Below are 24367 nucleotides of genomic sequence, written 5' to 3' on the forward strand. Positions count from 1 at the left end.
GGTAGTCCTTAAACCATGTCAGTGGCGTTCCCCGTATGCCAAGGCACTCCATTTTCCGTAGAAGTAGAGGTATTGAAACAGTATCAAACGCTTTTTTGAGGTCTAGAAATACTGCTAGGCATTTGAGTCTCTGGTCCATGTGCTTGGTTGCAATATTTGATAAACATATTACAGCATCCTCGGTGGACTTTTTCGTCCGGAAACCGTATTGATTGTTTGATATCAGGTTATGGTTTTCCAGATAGCTCAACAGTCTGTTATTAACTACCTTTTCTAATACCTTACTTAGTACTTTTAAAAGCGAAATGGGCCTATAGTTGGATACAGTCATTTTATCACCACTCTTGTAAATTGGGATAATAATAGCTTGCTTGAATATTGATGGAAAGGTTCCTGATGTTAAACTAAGATTACAAAGATGGTCAATAGGGAAGCATAAGATGTCATGAAACTTTCTCAAAAGTCCAGAGGATACACCATCATCACCAGGGGCACAGTGTATTTTTAGGTAATACCTTTAATTTCTTTTGGATCTGTAGGGCTTAGCATCATTGAATTCCCTTTATGGGCACATGTTTTTTGTAGAGAAACTATGTGTTCTTCAGATTTATTTATATTATTTAATATTTCATCGGCAAGTGAACTTCCTACGCTAGTGAAAAAACTGTGAACTATATCTAGTGATTCTTTTGGGTTTGGAGTTAAACCAAATAAATCGAAAGCTGTGGTTTTTTGAGAGGTTAACTGACATATTTCTTTAAGTATATCCCAGGTAGGTTTATTCTTTCCATTGTGTTGCCGGAGTCTATTTTGGTAGTAGTTTATTTTTAATTTTTTAGCAATTTCTTTACACATATTTCTGTAGTTTATATATTTTAACTTGTGTTCCCCATTTTCAGGATTTGTTTTTGCAATTAAATGTAGTCGATCCCGTTTTTTAAAACATTTGATTATACCATACGTGATCCACGGTTTAAGTGGCCTTTTTCTTTTCGATACTATAAAGGTATCAGTAAACTTAAGGATAATTTTTTGTAGTATATTGGTAAGTTCTTGTGCTGCTTCGTTTGCATCCCTAATAGATAAATAAGCAGACCAGTCATAATGCTCTAAGCTATTTTTAATTCCGTCATAGTCAATTTTGGTCCTAGTGTATGAACCCTGGTCAATTTTTCGTTGTATTGGGGATCCTTGAATTGAAAGTAGTAGGGGTAGATGATCTGTTATGTCTGTAATCAAAACATGGCATTTAGAAGTTCCTACTAGTCTGGTCATGAAATGGTCAAGGCATGTTTTTCCATGCGTTGGCACGTTAACTGCAGAGATAAGACCATGGGACCCTAATAAATCTAGGTAATCAGAGGTAATTTTATTACTAATGTTGAGTGTATCAATATTTATGTCACCGGTTAAAATAATATTACGAGACCGGGTAGTTGTTAAGACCGTATCCAGAGATTCTATAAAGGGCTGAATTTCTTTAAAACAATATGGTCTGTATATACCGAGAATAGTCATATTACCAATCCTTGCGGACAGACAATTCGCTTCCTTTATATTTATTTCACAGACATATGATTGAATATCTGACTTAATGTACATCATGACATTTTGGTTAAAACTACGATTTGTGAAATACACATTATAGCCATCAATATGCGGAGGAATAGTAGAGTCATTGCACCAGCATTCCGTAAAAATCATAATATCTGGGTGCACTCCTAGTTGTGTAACAAATATGAGAAAGTTATCGAGATTTTTATTAATACTTCGTATATTGAACGATATTATATTGAAATTATTCGCACCTTCCAAAGTTAGTGTTTTTGGGTCGTCAATTAATGAACAAGGAATACTACACGTGCACTCTATATCATCATGCACTGTTTGTCGATTGAATGTAAAAATCTATGACGTAACATTTGTTCTTGTTCACGATACTGGCTAATCTACTATGAAACTGCTTAAGCTTAGTCTTCTTATTATCGGTATGATAGACAGAAGTGTTCAAATAATCGTTTAACATTGGTACAATATAATTTTTGTAAAAACAGTATACATAACAATAAATTCAAAATTCAAAATTCATTTATTTCAAGTAGGCCTAATACAAGCACGTTTGAAACGTCAAATCTGTCCGTGTGTAGTGACTCTACCACCGGTTCGGAAGGCAGATTCTACCGAGAAGTAGCTGGCAAGAAACTCAGCAGTTGCTCTTTTCCAACATCAATAATTTACATTTTACATTTTAACATTCATTTTTCTATCTCGTGAGAGATGAAAGCGGAGCTGGATGCTTCCAAGCAACCATGCCATTAACAAACTCATCAATTGTATAATAACCTCGCTGTAATAAATGTGTTTTAATACATTCTTTAAACTTATGCATTGGTAGGTCCAAAAATATTATATATATAAAAGTATATATAGTTATATATTACCAAATTAAGCGGCGTCTGTGGCACAATGGTCTTCAGAGGCGTTTGTTGCTGGAGCCCGAACATGCCGAATACGATGTAGTTGATAGCGCCCGGAACATAGTGCTCGAACAGCCCCGCTAGCTGTTCGCGTTCCTCCTCATTATTGCGACCTCGAATCCACCTAAAACATAACACTTAGGTCATCATTTGTAGACTATTATTGTTCACTCCTGCAGAACGCGGGCTTCTTCTGTCGTAGCAAGAATTTAATTTTTGAAATATATAAATTTAATTTCGTTCTCTCACAAGCTTCGTGTCTCATCAGTGATACCTTTTTTTTGTGGTTCGAACGTTTGACGGCCAATCATGAGGTCCTGATCTCCGAGTTACTAATTTTACTAAGAAACTCTTAGTAAAATCTTTCTGGAGATTGACTACCGTGTCCAGTTATGTCAGGTCTCTGTGGATGATCCGTCAAAAAGTGATTTGCCATGTAACGGTGCTGTATTAACGGTATTGTATCAGTGCGGCGTATATGAACTGCATATCATGACTGGCAAATGTTACATATCTGGACCAGGCTTAACGAAGTCTACCGAGGCACGAGGGTAGTCAAACTATGGTATGGGGTTTGAGGAGCCTAATTCTAACGCACCTGCTTGCTTTTGGTTTCTTCGCACTCCGCAATTTTGGGAGAGGCTTCGACACTTTAGAATTTAGAGCAAACATAGAACTTACCTATCCCAATACGGCTGATATCCAAGATTCTTCGGGTCAACGAAGACCATGCCAGCTCTAGAAACAGTAGCTGGTGACGCATAGTTGAGGTCTCCAACTTCGAATAACAAGGCGCAATATGGGGCCAGTCGGATCCGCTCGCCATTTGCCAGGGTCAACAGTTTGTTGTCGTCCATCACTGAATTCATGTTTTCAATCCAAAGGGCGTCCACATCACCATCGAACATGGAGTACCGGCGCTCGTCTTTATCTGCGGGTCTTCAATTTTAAAGAAAGAGATTAGAAAGAGTCTTACAATTAATCATCCCTTGTGAAAAAGCCTCAGTAGCCACTTGATACTTCACTAACTCACAGTGCCAATGTTTAAGTCACATGGGCATAAAAAAGTTTTGGCTTCAGTACCGATTATAGAGGGGCCTCAAATTTTTTTTCACAAAACAGCCGCGCACGATTTGACTTAAAAAAATCTTACAAGCTGGGTACGCCCCATGAGAATATAATATGATATTATTCATCACCTTTATCTAATTTATGGAACTTATACCGTAATTTGGAATGCACTGGACAAAAAAATATTAGACTTCAGGTTAACCGGCTGAGTCTGCTAAAGAGGAAAGGTTCAACCGGGGCTAAAGTTATATAGGGATAGTGATGTTGCGTAGGTAAAATCCATTTATCGGCTCGCTTGACTTTCGTTAAAAATGACTTCATAAAAAATGTGCAAGCAAATGGACTGCATGGACTGCATAAAATTAAATTGAGAATAAAATGTGTATGTATTAAGTTAATTTAAAATTGTGTTGCGTTGAGATTTTATTGAATATTTGGTATTACCTGTTCATTTCCCGGAATATTTTCGAATAGAGACCGTCAGTCCAATCTCGGGTAACTGGATCGAGAATGCCATACAACTCAATTACGGAGCATGCCTGGAATATTACACTCCACTTTACCTGGCTGTTGGTTTTTGTAGGCAGGGTGCCAGTTTTTCGCTTTAGTTAAATTTTATTACACACTCTTTACTATTATTGCCTTTATTTCAGTTCTCTCGTATTGCACGTATATGAGAAAAACTTTTTAACATTAAAGCAAGAATAACATTATTTAAATGCATCTAGGATGTTTATGACTTGTGGTCATATCCAGTAATTTTTTATTCTTGTGAAATAACAGAGTAAATATGTTAGTTTTGCACTAGAAAACATCATTTATTAGGTCCACCCGAGCTTAAGTTTTTGAATAAGCTGTTTTATAGGGTAGAGTGGTACCGTGGATTTTTTTTAAATATATATGTATATGCTCATGTTATAGGTAATGGAAACAGTAAAAAGTGCGAATCAGATGCAAAGCACTTCGTGCACGTCCATTGTATATCAACCACGTGGATTGCACAGATTAAGGTTCTATGGTAAAAAGGTGAGATGGATGTTTACGACTTAGTATGATATCTGATGATTTTAATCTGTATTCTTGCGTATATCAAAATATAAGATGTAATTTTTGCTCTAGAAATATTATTACAGTCGTTTCTTAGACCCGCCTGAGCATAAAAGAAGCTTTTAAAAATGAATCACGTACCTTAGGATTTACAATAGTGACCTTCGTGGGCAGGCCAAGGGTAGTCTGCGCTTTGACAAGGGTTTGGTAAATAATAGTTTTCCCACCCCCCGTAGGACCTACCAGCATGGTACAATGTCTTGTCATCATGGTTTCGTACATTTGGACTATTTTGTCTACCTGCAAAAATTATTTAATGTTATCAGTAAAACTGAGACTGATATTAATAAAACTGCATGCACTTTTGTATCCAAAACCAACGTAGCCAACAACGTCTTGATCTTAGCAAGTATCTTGTAATTGATCGTAACTCAAGGCTCTGGTGACGGCAGATCAGAATATTAATAAAGTTGCCATTTCCCCTCAGAACGAAAAACATCCTTGGCACCCATCAACAGCGTGTGCCATTGTCATTAGCTGCAGTTGGTTCTACACTTGGCATAATAATGTAATAAAAAATATATAAATTAAATACCTGATGAGCAAGCACAATATATCCATCCTTCTCCAAAACTTCCACGACCGCCGAATTAAAATCTGGATACCCAACACGCGGACACTCCAGTCCAGGGAAAAGATCCTTAATGAGACCCAGAAATAGTGGTACATCTTCGAATACAAATTTTGGATGATTCATATCCCTGGTAAAAAAATATAATTATCGAACTTGTTTTCAGTCCGAGATCGGGTAGCAGTCCACCGTTGCGCTGTGTGTGGTGAAGCTCGCAACTACCACTATGCCGTTTAACGGAGATATGAATGCCTAAAGTAGGGAGATGAAGTTGAATATGCTATGATGCATTGAATGAAATTATGTGAAGGAGACATGATGTTGATAATAGGATCTAGTGGTTATCTAGATACTATTTTATGCCATTTAAGGAAATCTGGTCTTGTGAACTCGTTGCTTCTAACGCATTAAAAGTCTTGAGTTCTTATGGGACAACAAGGTGGGGGCCTCTGAATGTTCACCTCCCAGTATTATCTAAGAAATTATGAAACCCTACGGAGAGATCTTTGTTAGGAACTAGTTTAGTTACAGTTATTACGGTGAAATCAAAAGCTTAGGACTTAAAATGAATTCAATCATGAAGAAAAAAGTAGAATACTAAACGCGAGCTCATTGCATAATAGCTATCTCTGCCAAGTGATTTTTGGAGTACGAAACTTTTTAATATCTTGTCTATAAATTTACCTTATCCACCTAGGTCGTGCTTATTGCTATCCCATAGTGTTGGAAATAACAATTGTCTTAGATAGTTATCCAATGAAGATGAAATCTTACCTCAGGGCTCTCATGAGCACCATTATTTCGCTTAGTCCGGGGGAATCTCTCCTTAGCTTTCCAGCCATCCTAAGCACAGCTGTCAGAGCTCTCAGTCCCCAGTCGTAGTGAGACTGTTTCGAGAGTTGCTCACGGGCCACTTTGTATAGGACTGTCATTTTCTTGGCTAATACCTAAGACATACGTCTGTGTCATTACAGATTTAATAATAAGTTAAAGTGAATATGTATAGCCACCACATCGAACATTATGGGTGTCTCAGCATGCGCGGAATATCAAAAATAAACCTAACGCAGATTTCCCTCTCGATGCTCCGCAGACCGCATTTGATGTTGCAAGACAAAATTGTAAGTGGCTAGCATATTTCAACAAGAAGAAACAGGAGTCATCCATACCTTAGCGGTGAGAAAACCATCAGAAAACAGAGATATCTGACAGATCATTTCCAAGTCCGGAAGGATGCATACGACTGGACGAAACAGAGCTTTTACGGACTCTGGTAATTCCGTTCGACCAGCGTATCCAGGATTCATAGTGATAAAGATGCCCACTTTACTATCCATTGCGATCTCTTGACCTTCAAACTGAGAGAAAAAGGAGCTTAGGCTATCACAAATGTTTATGGTACATAAATGCAACAATATGTAACGACCTGCTAAGTGTTATCGAAAATACGTGGCTCTGAAGTTATACGTTGTACTTTCGATTGACAGCTATGTGCCGTTATAAGACATCTTCATACAAGGCAGGATAATAGCTCCCTCACTCGAAAAATATCACAGTACACAGTATCACCAAAATTCTCTAGCCCAAAGCACCCAGAAACTTTTCAAATGTTTGCTGTATTTTGCTGTCAAGTTGGGCGTTTTGTAGAACATTTGGCAACTTGTTCGACAGTTACTGAATCATGCAGTTAGCTGCAACGCTAAACATACTTGATGTTTGTAAAGGCAATGTTTAAAGTTTTTGGGAGTGGTTTTTGGGAGTTACTTAGTGGGAATTGACCCTTAGCTGCGTTAACCTGTGCGGGGTCGCAAATCCAGCATCGTGGAACCTCAACGTCCATCGTTTATTGCCATCATTGGTTTATTAATATCTATACTTAGATCTTTAACTGTATCTAGGGCCCCGTCCAAGTTCGTGAATAAATGTTAAAGAAAATCCAGTGCCACGCTTGTTAATTTAAATTCAATTATATTATGCAAATAATCAATATAAAGGTGGTCTTACGGTAAACCGCTTCAATTTCATCAGCAAAGCGCTTCGTATACATTGCAATTGCGTCGATATGACCGACAAAACCGATATATCGATGCGGTTGAATTCATCGAAGCAACCCCAAGCTCCGCACTGGCACAAGCCAGCTAAAATTTGACCAACTGCTCTAAAGTCCATGCCTTCGCCGCAATTCGTTACAACGCATAGTAAACCTAAGGCTTTTGCCAGATCCTTTGTTGTTTCAGTTTTTCCAGTACCAGCAGGGCCTGTAAAGTTATCTCAATATCAATCTGTAAACTCTAAGCCCATTTTTATTCCGGGAAACTAGTTTTGCACTCATTATCATGAGTCTAATTTATTTCCTGGAAACTCGCGTACTCTCTTATAGAAGAAACAGCATAATAATAAAGAGTTTAAGATTGTTATTTTAAATTACCACAATTTAGCACCCGGCATCGTATTGGAATACTTAATAGCTCGGCGGCACATTTGTATATTCAGAGAAAATTAAAAAAATCAAAAAATCAAAAAAGTTCCATGCCAAGATGTTTAAATTCACTCTGCTGAATGCTTCTTGTTGGAGTTTCTCATTGAACTCCAATAGTACAGTTTAACGTGCTCGCTATATCCATATCTGTTCTAAGAGAGGAAGCCTTAGAAACAGGCCTTCTCTGATGATGATGAAAAATCATAAGTACCGGCAGGAGCTCCACCAAGTTGCATAGTAAGAGCCTGTGTGATGGTGAGGTATATGCGATCAGTCAATGGTGTAATCACAAGGCGACCGTTCAAGCCCATGTACTCGTATCCATATTCGAATAACCCTGCAAATTGAATTAGAATTTGCGTTATTCACACAAAAAAACATACCATTTTCAAGAACTACTTCGTTGTGACCCATGGTAGGATTAATGACTTCTAAATCGTCAATGGCTTTGCTTTATAATGACAGATAATAATAGACTTAGTGCTCCTTCTTTCAGTTAATTCCGTATCAGGGACATTATTTTCATAAATATGCATTAAGACCGCTTGTATTTTATATATAGATGAACTAAAGCTCTGAAGTTTTGATACTCGGGCTAAAGTAATTGATACTTATACTAGTAAAATGTCTGTATAGAAGACGAGCCGTACAGTGGTTAGGTAAACTAAACCTATAGATCTTTAACTACAGCGAATAAGGAAATCGACAACAGTTCAGCGACACTTACCTGTACACTGTTTAATCCATAGGTTGTCATCTTTTTTCTGCCAATAAAATCTAAGTTGGCTTTCCCACTCAAACTCGGCGGCTTCAGTGACGTTGTCACGCACGAAGCCTTCTATAATATCGCGTGCGTGAACATCTATGGTTGTAATCGTTCGGAACTTGAGTCGATCGTTGGAGGTTAAATCTATAACAAAGGCAAATTATCATCAAGAGCGAAGATGTATCATTTGTTTAAAAAAATCCAAAATTTAGTTTTACCTTGCCTAACTTTAACTACGAGCCCATCTAACTGCTCATTCTGTTGTTGCAAATGTTCCTTCATCGCTCTTTTGTTCCCATTCCTGATCCTTATGAAGGTCTCCTCCGTCTCCGCGGTCCACCAAACGCCATTAGCAGCAAGACAAACCATCCCTTGGTACTCCATTATCCAATCCGTTCTACAGAAATGAATTTATGAAGGTTTTTAGGTAGAAAACAACTCATATTCTTAGTGGGTAAGTCATTGGCTATGATATTTCAATGATAGACATTACCCTAAATATACCTGATTGACGACATCTAGACAATTGATTCAAACTCCGAGTGAGAAATCAGGGAAAATCTCGGAAGCTTTGTGTACGGCTTATATTATACCAGTATAAAGAAAACGAATACAACCTTACAGATACCTTTACTGTTTATAGGAAACTACCTGGGGGTCTTCCAATTCTTGCCATAATAGAATATAGCTTTTTTAGTTATAAACTTGTTGGTGCTGCGCATTTCAGTTAGAACCAAATTCATCCAATCTTCAACCCTTCCTTCTGTGTACACAACATATCGCAAATCCATAATCTGCATAAGAATAAGTATAATATTTTAAATCTAAGTATGAAAATTTTAATTTAGATTTCTATCAAACATTTTGGTTACTAACCTCTCCTTCAGCAGATATCATTTTTGCGGCCACTGGACGATTTGTGTGGTCAACGTACAAATCTAAGGCTCGAATATTGTCAAACATCTGAAAATACATTTGAAAATTCACACGGTCTTTAAAATGCAAAGCATTTAACTGTACAAAATACGGACTTTTGTAATTTAATCAACAACCTTTCAAAGGCAAAGCTTAAAAAAAGTTGAAAGGATTTTAATTATTCATTAACTTTCGTAAATATTACTGTTTGGGAACTGAAATGAGTCGTCTTGTGCGAAAGCTTTTCGAATTAATTTAGAAACATCAGGAAAATATTATTGCGTGTATCGCTTAAATACGCGAAAGCAGTGACACGTATACGTTATTTAAGATAAACAAACAATTCCTTGCCTTATTGGGATAAGTTCTCTAATTTGTTGGTTTAATATCATATTTATAATATTTTGATGTTTCGAATTTAATGTCTATCGCTGGCACATCTGAGAAGTCGCGCAGAAAAAAAACTTTTTTTCAAAACTTCGACACCGCGACTACCAGCACCCGTGCTTTAAAAATCCTTATAATAATAACAAAATCTAGGATCTTGTTTAAAGATATGAAATGCTCCTGACCTTGATCATATGCTCCTGTACGCAACTACATTCGCTGCTTCCAAGTATGGACAAAAGCTCATCGGTTGAAATAAAGAAAAATCTTGGGAAGATTCGCCTTTTCGAATCTAAATAATCGTTAAGTGACTTTTGACATCTGAAAACATAACATTAAGTATTATAAGAAAGTGATTGAGTTATCTCAAGTGCAATTTTTGTACTTACTTCTGGAGACCCAATCCTAAATTGATGAATTCTTCTAGCCTACCGCTTATTATGCAGCAATCAACTACGTTTAGTCGTTTTGCAGTGTCCAACATTATCTGAAAAGTCAACAATATTATAAGGTTGGTATACCAAGAACACCTGACAATATTCCTTAACAAAGAACCGTCAATGCTCATCGTCATCTATGCTCTTAAGCTCTCCCTACTATGAAAGCGTTCTGAAGTGCGAAAATAGTCACATCAACCTGTACCATTATGAGATGATGTTATAAAGGTGTTATTATTATCACGTTTTCATCTCTCCGTTATTTTAATGTGTATTTAATGATAAAAAAATACCTTTCTAAAGGCCTTGTCAATATCATCAAACTTCTTTGCCTCCTCGGGCAATTGAACCCTAATGTCACCTCCCACGAAAATCCCTTCTAGATAAAGCCATTTCCTTTGGGTCGCCAACCATTCTTCAATAACTTCAGATATCAGAGATAGACGTCGCTCCCACATCTGTACTACTGTCAAAAATGGTCCAATGAACCTGTAAGTTAACATAATTTAGTGATAACGCGATTTAACCAACAACTTTTTTACATGAGCTGTCTAATAAATAGACCAGGTAAACTTCGCAGAAACCAAAGAATGACCATAAATTGTCGTTCATAAAATATTATCAGAAACACTGGCGCGCGGTGCGCTTCCTGTGGTTTTGATCAGCGCTAGGGATTTTGCAGAAGAGCGTCATCGATCAAGGTGTAATGGTGTCCAGATTATGTTCGTGAGCAAACTGGACTCGCAAATCTAAGTACACTTAATTGGCGTGAAGCCATTCATGAAAATAATACGTAGAATTACAAAATACCAAAATTATTTTCTTGTTTAATGTATTACAAACATATGATATCAAAGACTCAGTGACCCAAAGGTATTATAATTTTAAAAGAGTACTAAAGTACATACTGCGATGCTGCCATACTCTGCAGTGCCATAGCATCGTCGTCAACTTTGACAGTGATCTCGTCGCATGGGTTAAGAGTGTATCCACGGTCTTCACCTCGGTTGAAATGCCTGGCTACCGTGAACGCAATGTTAGCCCATGTCTCTTGGACGTCCCGCACGCCACGCTCGATTGCTAATTCCTGTATCAATGAAATCAATCATTAGAGAATTCGCTTTTAGTAAATGGTTCCGAAGGTAATTCTCGCCTACCACAAAATGGCGCGACAATTTTTTTTTTAAAAACTCCAATACTTTGGTTATCAAAAAAAAGTCTTGACTAGCGACTTTTCACGACTGTGTTTCAATTCACTGTGTCGGGTTTTTTTATATAAGATAGCTTGGAACACAGCTCCGCTTGTATTTCCCGCAATAATTGTAAACGTTTTTGGTGAAAAAAGTAATCAGAGAGTACTGCTGAGTTTCTTGTCGGCTTCTCCTCGGTGGAATCTGCTTTCTGAATAGCTATTCGTATAGAACACTACAAAATAGACATTTTATGTTTCCAAAGTGCTTATGCCTACTTGAAATAAATGAATTTTGAGATTGAACTTGATTGCTTTTTCGTCTGTCATTATCTCAACGTTTATTTAAATGTTATAAAACATTTTTTTCGGGAACTATTGAAGCTGAACTAAGTGGTTGTTGAGTGTTTAAGGGAATTTAGCAGATTTATTTACCTTTATCGCATGGTTCACAATTTCTTCAGCGACATCTTGATACTTGTGCAACTCCATTGCAAACATATTCTCTAGCGTAAATCGATCCGGTGACATATCAAATTCTTGACCTGAAAAAAATGGAGTAGATATTAAATTAATTGAATATTCTTTTAAAGAAGTTTTAGCAGCTTCACTTTCGGAGGACCGGCACGCACTAATTGGTGATAAAAGGAGTCTGGAGAGGACGAAGACCCAGAAAATTCTATAACTGACCTTCAAGCGTTCCTTCGATGTTGATTCGGCAGAAATTGTGTATGGTGATTGAATAGGATTCAATCACCATACACAATTTTATTTGGTTGAGAAAAGGTAGGATTTAGGCGTATTATTTACGATAATTATATTTGCGTGGGTCGACCCGAATAAGGCGGTTTAGCGGAACGAGCAATTAGCGAGCGGCGTTTTACTATCAACGCGATCGGAAGTCGACTAACTGTCGGCGGCGACGCGATTGGCGATTAGCGTCTTCTTTACTGTTCCTGGGTATGCGATAGGGACAGGAAGTTTTGGAAGGATATATGTATCATGTTATCATGTGTGCGTGTATGACCATATTATAAAAATTAAATGGCGTAAACACCTATAACTTTTGTAAGTTATGTGCGTTTTAAGCAATACAAATATCACTTGCTTCAGTGGTGAAAACATACTTCGTAACGAAACCTGACGTTACCTGACTTCGTAACGAGTAGTGTTCTCAAAGAGTCCACCAATCCACAATTAGCCAGCGTGGTGGTCTACGGCCTAAACCTTTCTCACTGTAGGAGGAGACCCGTGCCTTTAGGCGGCCGGTAATGGGTTGATATGACAATGATGATAAGATCATTATTTTTGGACAAGTGGTTTTCCACAACTTATCAACTTATTATTGAAAGAGTTGTTGAGAAGCCTTGCCTGCAATCTCACCTGGTGGTAATTGAAGATGCAATCTTAAGCCTAAAAAGGTAGCGGGCTTACCTGTTAGTGGTGCGACAATTATATTAAACCCATGATTTCTGTAACTTTTTAATAATTCTGTGAATAAATTGTTTTATTATTATGATTTCATTACCACCATTATCAACCCGCTGCGGGCCGCTGGAAAGCATTGTGTGTTCCTTCCGCTGGCCAAATGCGGATTGGTAGAATTCACACGCCGTTGAGAACATTATGGAGAACTCTCAGGCATGCAGGTTTCCGGACGATGTTTTCGTTCAACGTTTAATTGCAAGTGATATTTAAATTCGTCACGATAGTCACTGGTACGTGCCAGGGCTCGAACAAGGTCTCCACGAAAGGAAGGACGATACCTTACCCACTAGGCTAATGTTTATATTATAAACCCCTAATTGATTTCCACGCGACGTCGCACCGCAATGCTTAATCGCTTGGCGGCCATCGTGTCGGCTGGGTGGTAACCAGCCACGTCCGAAGCCTGCCTGGCAATTAAAAATTCCCAAAGTGTTCCCGCCGGGGATCAGACCAGGGAACTCCCACATAAAAGACCACTGCGCCACGGAGGCCTTCGAATTGTAGTTAGTATTGTCTTATCAGCTACACCTACCTGTTTTTAACATTAACTCCTTCCAGTGGCGTTCTCGCATTGCTTCGTTCTTGAGGGAGACCATGAGTGGAACAACATTTTTGAACTGCTTCATTTTTGTATCTAGCATCATGCCGGTGGGACTGAGGCGTACGGTTTTCGCTAACTTCCTAAAACAAAATCAAATTAAAATCTTTATTTGCGTGATTGCAGGTTGAAAAATTTGATCTTACAATATAACAAAACATGTTCCGTGTTTCAGTCTGCCATTCTATGGCATGCAAATTCAATTAACACCTCAATAAATAAAACTATTTTCCGTTTTTAAGTAACAAAAAGTACACGCTACTTCTTAAAATATCAAAATAATATGAAGTAAGTGGTGATAGCCCAGTGGGTAGGAGCTCGACTTAACTTTCTGAGGGCCGAGTTCGAATCACAGGGCGCACTGAAACTTTTCTAAGTTATGTGCGTTTTAAGTTATTAAAATATCACTTTTTCAACGTTGACGGAAAACATTGTGAGAAAACCTGCATGCCTGAGAGTTCTCCATAATGTTCTCAAGGGTGTGTGGAGTCCACCGATTCGCACTGGGCCAGCGTGGTGGACTACGGCCTTAACCCCTTCTCACTGTGGAAGGAGACCCGTAACCTGTAGTTGATGGGATGATATAAGAAACATAAAAAACATAAAGTAAACCGAAATATAAACCTAGAAACACAATAATTCAAACCTTGAACTTTAGATATTCGTCAACTGAATAAAACTTTAGAAGTCATTCGGAAAATAAAGGTAATACGGGTTAAAAATACTGAAATCCAAGCTTTTTTATACGCATTTTTATGTATATTTTCTATAAAAACTAGTGGCCAATATAAAATTCACCTATATTCCTTGAAAAACTGCTCGATGCCGTCAACCAAAGCCTGTGGATTAAGATTGACCCACAAAGTCTTAGCCCACAGCTCCCTCGCGTTCTTTTGTGCTTTGTAAATTTTATATATCTGTTCCATAGCTTGGAAGTCTGTTTTAGCTCGGTTGAACGTGGAGAAATCTGCGAGAGGATTGTCGAACAGCTGTTCGGCTTGCTGGAGCGCTCTCTTCCTGGATTCAAGCTCATCAAAGTATTTAGTATATTCCTAGAAGTAAAAATATTACTTTTTGGCAGAGAATAACAAAGGCTACTTTTTACCCCAGGTAAACAAATAGTTCCCACGGGATTTGTAAAAATGCGGTGACGAAGAATGCGGGCAACAGCTAGTTACTCAATAAATCTGTTAAAATGTATGTCCTAAACTAACTTAACTAACTTAACTTAACTAACTTACTAAATAGTAGTAGCAAGGGGTTTTACAGACTACACCTTTTGGAGCATTTTATTTCCGGCTTTGGATTTTATGTAACGCTGCATCATCATCATCATCATCATCATCATCATCATATCAACCGATAGACGTCCACTGCTAGACATAGGTCTTTTGTAAGGAGTTCCAAGTTCGACGGTTCTGTGCCGCTAGGATCCAGCGGCTACATGCGGCGCACTTAATGTCGCCTGTCCACCTCGTTGGGGGTCGACCAACGCTGCGCTTAGTTCGGGGCTGCCATTCCAGCACCTTGGGACCCCAACGTCCATTCTTTCTTCGAACTATGTGCCTATGTCATGTGTGATGTAACGCTTCAATTGGTTTTAATTGACCCACATATAATCAAAATATTCTTCATTAATATAGGCCTATCACAGACACTTATGAAGCGTTGATATGCGAATCGTTGAATTGTGAAGTTATATCATCGTTCGCCAAATTAAACCTAAGGAGGGCCAAACGCGCCTTGGTCTTAGAAGCGCCCACAAAAAACTTTTATGGGTATTTTTTTGCTATAACCACAAAACTTCAGCTCAGTATTTTTATTCGCTCGATCGATTTTTATGTATTACAGTAGTCGCCATATAATTTGCTTTGTTTGATTTTAGATCACTATGTGACCCACACCAACTGCCACCGATCCGCTCAAAAAGTACAGATTGGAGGCGCCGGGTATCGATCCCGGTACCTCTCACATGCTAAGCGAGCGCTCTACCATCTGAGCTACGCCCCCGATGTGAAAGACGTTGAAATTTTAACTACTCTTTATTAAAGTATCGTAAAGCGAGAACAAGTTCATTTTTATGTATTAAATAAATGAACATTGACATTTAAATAACATATTACGGAGTAAGTAGTCATATAGAGAACCGACGAAAACTTCAAGACGAAGCAGATGTGTGAAGTTAAAAGATGTGAGGAAAGGAGTCTTAACCCTTTTTTTTAGGTGGGAGATTCCGGCCGTGGCCAGTTACCAACCGACAAAGCCGACCGACAAAGGCCGTGTCGCTAAGCGATTTAGCGTTCCGGTGCGATGTCGCGTAAAAACCCACATGGGTATAACTGATATGCCCCTAACAGGTTAGCCTGTTACCATCTTAGATTTTATCATCACTAAGCAGAAGTCAAAGTCTAACAATAAAAAATGGAGTAAAAAAAAAAGTTTAAAGTGCAGTGGGCAGCGACCCTGTTTTTGAGTCCAAGGCTGGGTTCGATCCCCACAACTGGAAAATGTTTGTGTGATGAACACGATTGTTTTTCAGTGTCTGGGTGTTTATATGTATTTATGTATATTATTAATAAAAAAAAATAGTCAATACACAAGCTACGCTTACTTTGGGCCTAGATGGCGATGACAGTATTGTCGTAGTATATTTATTTATTTATTATTAATGTTCTCAAAAGTGTGCGTAGCCCGTCCGCGTTGTGGACCAGCGTGGTGGACTACGGCCTTAACCCCTTGTTGTGGGAGGAGACCCGTGCTCTGTAGTGGGCCGGTAATGGATTATAATGATGATAATGATGATGATGAGATGGGTTTCAGATTGTTTAAGCTTATGCATTAATACAGTTGTCACCACCCCTGCCCTTCCTGAGGGTGTCGTACGAGGCGACTAAGTGAATATTACGGAGAACTGGCAGCAACGCTACCCTACAAACAGACATACTTGACGTTTCAAAAGTGCTTATAAAGTAGGCCTACGTGAAATAAATTAATTTTGAAATTCGAAACTCCCTTCCGTTGGGAGAGGCCTTCAGTTCAGCAGTTGAAAGGAATGGCTTTTGATGAAAATATGAAAAATCTAGAAATATATTGATGATACCAATATATTCGGTATCATCAATCTATTCTAGATTGATGATTTCACAAAATGATGATCATCCGAGAACATAAACGTGGAAAGAGGCGATTTTTTTATCATACCCAAATTATAGGATTCATTGAATGAAAATACCAAAGAAAAGTATACATTGGAGGCGCCGGGTATCGATCCCGGTACCTCTCGCATGCTAAGCGAGCGCTCTACCATCTGAGCTACGCCCCCGGTGTGAAAGACGTTAAAATTAATTATAACTACAAATTGGTAGATATATTATCATAAAGCGAAAGTAAACTAATTTAAACTTATGCAATAAATGTACGTGATCTTAAAACAAAACATAATATCATACTTCTAGAGTCTTCAAATTATTGTTAGAAATACAAGATTGGATTTTTTAGTTTGTACTTCTTTCATGCAGCAACGGTACAACGAGTGTCGGATTGACAATAATTATTTTTATACCGGAAAAACAACATACCCTCGCTGTTCTTCCGGTACAAAAGAAGAAAAAAAGAAGTATGAAAAAACTAATTGTGTGTGTATTTGTACTAATTTATTTGTCTAACACACAATTAGCTTTATTAACATGGTTAAGCTAGAGTAATATATTACTCTATACGCTTTAGGGTACTCATCCCGGGATCTGCATTTAAATGTACGTTTCCTATATAGGACACACCTAAAATATTCTCTGTCTCAGTCTCTCTCACATCTATATGTATATGCTAAAATGGTTTATAATTAAATTTTGTATAACCTATCTACACGAACAGGATAATTCTTCATCTAGTAAAACTTACTACCAATATTAGTATTAGTGCGAAGCTTATTCTGCATTTTATAAGGGTTATCCCAGGAAATTTTGTAATGTATTTTTAACAGTAACTAAACGTTCTTGGTTTGAATACTTTTCCATATTCTTAAATGGCGTGGACTGTACGAGGCAGCTCGTATTAAAAAAATGGCGACAAATTTTAAATCTGTCGCTTTTGTTTGGACCTCTCTTATTTCGGTTAAAGTTATTTTATACTTATCTCGTAGAGTTTATCGTCGTATAGTTATCAATATTAATAGTATTTTATTATAATATAAACTCAATCAAATCATAATACAATAGTCCTTCTATTTTCTTCGTATTCCCGCTATTTTCTTTTTTTAACTCTTTTGTAGGCATCTTACCAAGGACTCTTTTAATACCACCTCGTGTCAATATTATTTTTTTTAATGACTTGCATTATGAATCTGGGTTCTTGTCCTTTAGATTTTTTTGTTGAAGTTGATTTTCCAAAGCACTAAAGATGTAATTTCGGCCACTGGGATAATGATACGCATTTTTTTTTCAATTAAACGTACAGCCGAAGGAGGCTGTTTTGTTAAAATTTGTTTGGCAAGGACGTTACTAAATGAATGCAGTTTTTTATAAGGTCACGTACTTTCGCTGCGTACGTTACAACATTCACTGGCTTGTACAAGTTAACAGTACCAATTATTTGGTTTACTCTGTATCAGGGGGCGTAGCTCAGATGGTAGAGCGCTCGCTTAGCATGCGAGAGGTACCGGGATCGATACCCGGCGCCTCCAAAATTTATATTTTGAAACGACTCCAAAAAGGGCATGATTTTTGATGAATTTTTCAGGATATCTTTGTTTTACAAGACCTGAACAGATTTAAATGCATTAGTCCTTTCTGGCTATATTTTTTTTTGAAAAATTCACACAATATTAGAAAGCTGAAGAGTTTGCTTGGTTGAACGTGGTAATCTGAGGAACAGGTTTGGATTGGATTTTTTTGTCTTGGATAATTCATTTATTGAGGAAGGCTATAAGTTTTACATTACGATCAATAGTAGCGGAGCATCAATGAAAAGTGTAGCAAAAACAGGAAAAAATATTCCTTTTGTATACATATATATATATACTATATAGTAAGCTTCTTCCGGGAAATGAGAGGAAATTTTTAAGCTCCGTTAAATTTAAACCGATTTTAATAATTCTTTTTTTTTTGAAAGTGTATACTATCAGGCATGTATTGTTTATTTGTATTTTTAATGAAGATCTGATAAATATTGCCGGAGATAAAGGACACGACTCTTCACAGATAACAGCGAGTCGCAAGGCATATGGAACAACGATCGAATGCATGCGTATACTACTAATATTATAAATGCGAAAGTTTGCGAGAGTGGATGTAGGGATGGATTGATGGACGTTTGTTACGCTTTAACGCCAAAACGAAGGAACCGACTTGGCGGAAATTTGGCAGAGACATTTAGTCTGGAATAGCTTATATGCTTCTTTTTATCCCGGAAAAGCAAACAGCTCCCACAGGATGGCATCGCTATTTTTTCCGCATTTGTCTTTCAAAATCCGCGTTTTAGATTGACCCGGTTTTTTGGATAGGCATAGTTGAGGATTTGAAAAGTGAATTCCTCATCATGATATTAATCGGATAAGGATTTCATCTCATATCTTATCACTTTTCAAATAAATAGTTTTATAAGTATTATTGATTATTTACCTGCAAATTCCTCTTTAAATTATTCATAATCGACCTATTGTTTAGAAGTTACGACGGTTGTTTAGAAATGTTAAAAGCAAGAAAAATGCCGAGGGCTGCCCGGCCGCGTATTATATAGTTTGGAGAAAAAACTGGACCCGTTGGGTGGTGCTGCAATTAGGTTCTAGATTTTTTTAAGATATTAAAACCGATAATAACCGATTTGATGCAGACGAAGTTGCGCGGGTCAGCTAGTGATATTATATGTTTTGTTTTAAGGTCGCCTACATTAATTGCACAACTTTACGATTATTTTACTTTCGCTTTACGATACTTTAAAAATGAGTAGATACAATTTAAACGTCTATCACATCGGGGGCGTAGCTCAGATGGTAGAGCGCTCGCTTAGCATGCGAGAGGTACCGGGATCGATACCCGGCGCCTCCAATCTGTACTTTTTGATCAGACCGACCGTTAGCGTGGCGACGCACAGTGGGCGTAAAATACTGGCAGTATTTTTAAAGAGTTTTTTTTTAAGTTTAAAGTAATTCCCCATAGGGCTGACATGCAGCTGTTCTGTAAAAGCCCTTAAAAAAAGAATAAAAAAAAAAAGTTATTTCCCACTATTTCCTGCAATTGGTTGTCTACATAAAAATAATAAACATCATTTTGAATCAGTAATCCCTATATACATAAGTATTTTAATAATAACTAAGAAAACCTTACCCATAACAAATTTTGCGTGAGAGGAAACTTTATATTTTATTCTGTCGAGAAAATTTTACTTTACTCTATACAGCGGATAATCCTTTAATCGGAAAAGTGGTAAAGTCAAACCTTTTTATTAATTTGCATTAAAGAAATTCAAAGATTTAAATGTAGAAAATGTTGTTTGAACCTTATTTTCAAAACCTTATATTTGAAGCGCGTGTTCGACAACGATTCCCAGTCCCAAAGCTGGGCATAGGATAGAGGAATTTAAAGGTTGAACCCTAAGAAATAAAACAGCGTTGTTCACTCTGCGCCGATATTATGAATTAATAAATGGATAAATATACTTTTAATGTATTTACACCACAAAAACAAAAAAGCAATGACAAAATATCGTTTACAATTTAGTAGCCTTATCAATATCCAGAAAATCTCCTCCAGGCGACCAATGATGTATAAAAACCAATATAGGAAAGAAATAGGTCATTATGTTAAGGTTGTCATAATAACCAATGCAATGCTCAACTTAATTAATTTAACCAAACTTATCATACTATAATTAGCTTTTGGCCACAATTCTCTCAGCATAAACGCCGTTGCTGCATGAAATAAAGAGAAACCAACAAACTACACTAATCTATTTAAGATGAAGAGTTTGTTTGGTTGAAACTCAGGAACTACTAGTTCGAATTTGAAAAATATTTTTATGCCGAATAGTCCATTAATCGAGGAAGGCTAATAAAGGCTATATCACGCTACCAGGAATAGAAGTTATGTTCATGTTATTAGAATATGTTGCAAAGTCGGGGAAAAATATTACTTTTGAGAGCTTTAAAGTAAGGCCGAAAGGATTTGACGGAATTGTTCCTTTTCAAAAGTTTTAAATTTAAGCCCAAGACATCATATGGCTATCCTATAAGGTTGACTCATGCGGACGGAGTCACGGCGACCGCTAGTAATAACGTAGTACTAGTATTGTGCTGTGATATTGTACTGTTTTAAGGTCGCGTGCATTCATTGCACAAGTTAGATTAATTTACTTTCGCTTTATATTACTACAGCAAATTTGTAGTTATAATTAATTTCAACGTTTTTGTCACAGGGGGCGTAGCTCAGATGGTAGAGCGCTCGCTTAGCATGCGAGAGGTACCGGGATCGATACCCGGCGCCTCCAAATAAACTTTTTAATGTGAAACATACCAGCTATTTGCGTGGCGACATTTTATCGATATTTTTAATCTGATTTTTTTCTTAAAAAGGCTTTGGTATGTGGTGTTATGTAAAAATAACAAAACAATTATTTAATCTAATAAACATACAAGACAGGGTGCTAATTAATATAAATATCGCTTACAAGAAAGAGAGAAATCGGTATATCGATACCTACCATATTTTTACTATTTTTTTTATATGTTAACATTTATTATTAATAGTAAAGCTTTTTTATTAGTTGAGTAGATAATTATTTTGACTTTTAGCCATTAGCATTTCGGTACGATGCTGCATAGCAACTGGTTAGGGTTATGAATTTAATATACCATCTCGGACTGCATCATCACTTATGGTGTCATCAGGTGATATTGCATTCAAGGGCAAAAAGATACCAGCGTTGGGACATTATTAACGGGTGTTTCTGATGTTGACGCCATGTACAGTAAAAAGCAATCTGTTACCTCCATATGCAATAGTCCCCTGTCCAAATCTTCTCCAACTGTACTAGGTCCCTCTTTGTCAAACTTTTCCACAAAGTCATCCAACTCTTTAAGGAACTTGGATATCTCTACCACGTTCATCTTGGAGAATTTCTCCTTAGTTTGCTCTAGAGTTTTACCTCGGAACAGTGAAGTCTGATACAAGGTTCCCCAGGATGCTTCTAAACTTTTAGCAAATAACAAATCATCATCTTGCACCTGAAATAGGATCATTTATAACTTATAACCACAGAGTAAAGAACATACAGAACCCTCATTCGGCCATTATTGCATGTTGCATTGTGTCCAATAACAGTGAAAACGCCCCGCGCATGGCTCAGTTCACACCCACGGAGTGTTGCCAGTTCACATTTTTTTTCCTATTTTCCCATTTTATGGTAAACGTTTGGAACATTAGAGGTAAAATAATTACTGTCAATTGTTACATGGTAAGAAGTGAAGCCGCCTGTCCGAAACACTACTAAAGTGGAGTAGTTTTTGATGCTTCAATATTAGTCGCGTACACGGTTTCTGTATGATCTTAATTCTGTGCTTAACCTTAAAGGTTCATGATTTCCGTGCTAACGAGTGCCCTTAAATAATATTGTTAATAAATTCGGGTAGAGAAAATGGCTCCTTCTTCATTTTGACGTAACTTTATATTAACTTCGTTACTAGTAGGTATGATAATACCTCCTTCAAATTAGTAATCCCTTTACTTCGGGGATTAATATTAGAAAAATAAAATTTTTAACCCCCGACGCAAATACGTCGGGGTGTTATAAGTTTGACGTGTATGTCTGTGGCATTGTATTTCCTGAACGAATGGAGTGATTTCGATTTAGTGTTTGTGTTTTGTTGTTAGTTTGAAAGGTGAATGAGTCGGACGTGTTCTTAGCTATTTTTAATGATAATCGGTTCCAAAAGGCTGCTGCCACAAAATTGGCGGATCACGTATTTGTTCACAACTAGTTCAATATAGGTATCAAATGAAAGAGGTATGATTAGTAGAATACACTATGAAAAAATTCAAATCCAAGATGGCCGGCACCACAAAATGTTGAAAAATATTTTGTCACAACTCCCTCAATACCGATACTAAACGAAAGGGCTTGGATAGTAGAATACTGTAAGTACATTATATTAAAAGTCAGGGATTTTTTAAATTTTTAATTCATATATTTAATTCTATTCATGTCTGTTAAATATTACTTACATCAATACCATGTTGCCGTAACATGTGAAAGATCTCTTGCATGTTCCTAAACTTCACTTCCGCGCTGATTGTCAGCTGTTGGACATGGGTGATTGTTGCCATTACCAGTTTGAAGTCTTCGAGCCCTTTAATATTCATATTCATCGTTGTACGAAGAGACTGAAATAAAGAAGTTTTATCGTTTTTATACACGGTGACCTTTTTCGCCTTACAACAGTGACACAGTAGATGATTGGTAAAAAATATTATGAATAAATATGTGAATGAATACAATTTTATGGCACACCGTATAAAAATAATAATCTAAATTTTGCTGTCACAAAATAAATAAATATACGGCCTCACAAAATGAAGACTTCTATTCTTTATTTTTAAGACCAAGGAAGCTCTTAAAAATAATGCATAAATTAAAAAAAAATCATAACATGATGATAAATGTGAGAAAATTATGGAGAATATTTGGTTCATAGAATACCTCAATTTGGTTCTTCAAATCATGCATATTCATCGTGGTCTTTGAAGCGATACATTTACCAAGTATATTTTTCCATTCCTGCGCATGTCCCTGCACTTGTTGGATTATAAGACGCAAATTCACTCTTATGGCGCCGACGTCAACAAATTTGACGTGACTGTTTAAATCCGCTATAATATCCTCGAAAAAGAAAAACTTTTCATCATACTTCTGTATTTGCTCGTGTTTTTGAATATACTTTTCACATGAGAGGTTTTTGTCGAAAGCCCAAAGATGCTGATACTTTTGCCATCTATGAAAAAAACATAAAATATATATTTATTAACATTATATTTATCTGAATTCACATAATATGTCTCAGTTCTGAAGGAACCAAACCGATCCTTCGGAATAACTTATGTGGTAACTGGGTGAGTGACATGGAGTATGTGTTTAACAGCGTTAAATGTTCTTCAATGCTAAAAAAGGAATATCCTTTGTTTGCGCGAAACGGAACGCATTGATATAGTGACAGCGCTGTGACTTTGACTTTGTTTGTGTTTTTAACGTCAGTGAGACGTTAGAGTCAATCGTAGACAATTTAAAAATTTAAAATGGACGTTAGAATATAATTGTGCAACTCATTCTTTAAATTTTCAAAAAGGAATAAACGCGAAACTTTTCAACACTATCAATTTCGTTTTCCTTTCATCTGCCCAAACGTAAACGCAAAAACATCCTCACTTTTGAATGTAGTCATTAATCTCTTGGGTAAGTCGATAAATTGTGTCCTGTATGAGAAGCGTGACGTCATTTATAGAAACAACTCGCAGGATATCCTCGAAATAGGAAAACACGTAGAATTCATTTCCTGTAGTCTCTGCAATCTTTTGCGGTGGACACGGCAGACAGGATTTCTTCATCCATCTAGTAAAAGTTGTTAACCTAAAAGTAGATAGATCGATTAGTTAATAACGTTAATCAATACGGCTATAACCCTAAAGCTCTTAGCTCGCTTGGTTTTTTTACATAAGGCATTCCGAAGCGCGTGTCTGAAGAATCCCATTAAGATTCCTCTATTTTCCTTACTACTAATAAAATAATACAACTACCATTTAATGCAATTGTATTATTTGAAATCGACGCAAGTCTAATAACCAAACACCTTTTGTATGTTAGCCATAATAACTAATGGAAATGTGAACCTGTGAAA

At 37.0% G+C, this 24367-nt stretch overlaps 1 protein-coding gene and 5 non-coding genes across 6 annotated transcripts in view; 3 read left to right on the plus strand and 3 right to left on the minus strand.

The window, feature by feature from the left end:
- LOC120633444 (dynein heavy chain 10, axonemal) overlaps positions 1-24367 on the minus strand; it is an 87457-nt gene that overhangs the window by 42790 nt on the left and 20300 nt on the right. Inside the window, exons 27-50 of the mRNA XM_039903652.1 lie at positions 23899-24099; positions 23176-23467; positions 22701-22859; positions 21467-21703; positions 14284-14537; positions 13420-13568; positions 11835-11944; positions 11119-11297; positions 10504-10699; positions 10163-10260; positions 9959-10094; positions 9348-9434; positions 9123-9265; positions 8690-8868; positions 8433-8615; positions 7917-8042; positions 7231-7484; positions 6396-6584; positions 6001-6173; positions 5191-5356; positions 4737-4895; positions 3993-4087; positions 3159-3416; positions 2442-2601 (exon numbers count right to left, since the gene is read on the minus strand). Coding sequence (XP_039759586.1) covers positions 2442-2601; positions 3159-3416; positions 3993-4087; positions 4737-4895; positions 5191-5356; positions 6001-6173; positions 6396-6584; positions 7231-7484; positions 7917-8042; positions 8433-8615; positions 8690-8868; positions 9123-9265; positions 9348-9434; positions 9959-10094; positions 10163-10260; positions 10504-10699; positions 11119-11297; positions 11835-11944; positions 13420-13568; positions 14284-14537; positions 21467-21703; positions 22701-22859; positions 23176-23467; positions 23899-24099 — 4183 coding nt within the window. The remainder of the gene's footprint in view (positions 1-2441; positions 2602-3158; positions 3417-3992; positions 4088-4736; positions 4896-5190; positions 5357-6000; positions 6174-6395; positions 6585-7230; positions 7485-7916; positions 8043-8432; positions 8616-8689; positions 8869-9122; positions 9266-9347; positions 9435-9958; positions 10095-10162; positions 10261-10503; positions 10700-11118; positions 11298-11834; positions 11945-13419; positions 13569-14283; positions 14538-21466; positions 21704-22700; positions 22860-23175; positions 23468-23898; positions 24100-24367) is intronic.
- On the minus strand, positions 15423-15495 carry Trnaa-agc. Its single transcript has one exon. It is a non-coding gene; the product is annotated as a tRNA-Ala (tRNA).
- On the minus strand, positions 16735-16807 carry Trnaa-agc. The gene has a single exon. It is a non-coding gene; the product is annotated as a tRNA-Ala (tRNA).
- Positions 18094-18166, plus strand: Trnaa-agc. Its single transcript has one exon. It is a non-coding gene; the product is annotated as a tRNA-Ala (tRNA).
- Positions 19457-19529, plus strand: Trnaa-agc. The gene has a single exon. It is a non-coding gene; the product is annotated as a tRNA-Ala (tRNA).
- Positions 20895-20967, plus strand: Trnaa-agc. The gene has a single exon. It is a non-coding gene; the product is annotated as a tRNA-Ala (tRNA).

This window comes from Pararge aegeria, chromosome 21, assembly GCF_905163445.1.
Source record: "Pararge aegeria chromosome 21, ilParAegt1.1, whole genome shotgun sequence".
NCBI lineage: Eukaryota > Metazoa > Arthropoda > Insecta > Lepidoptera > Nymphalidae > Pararge > Pararge aegeria.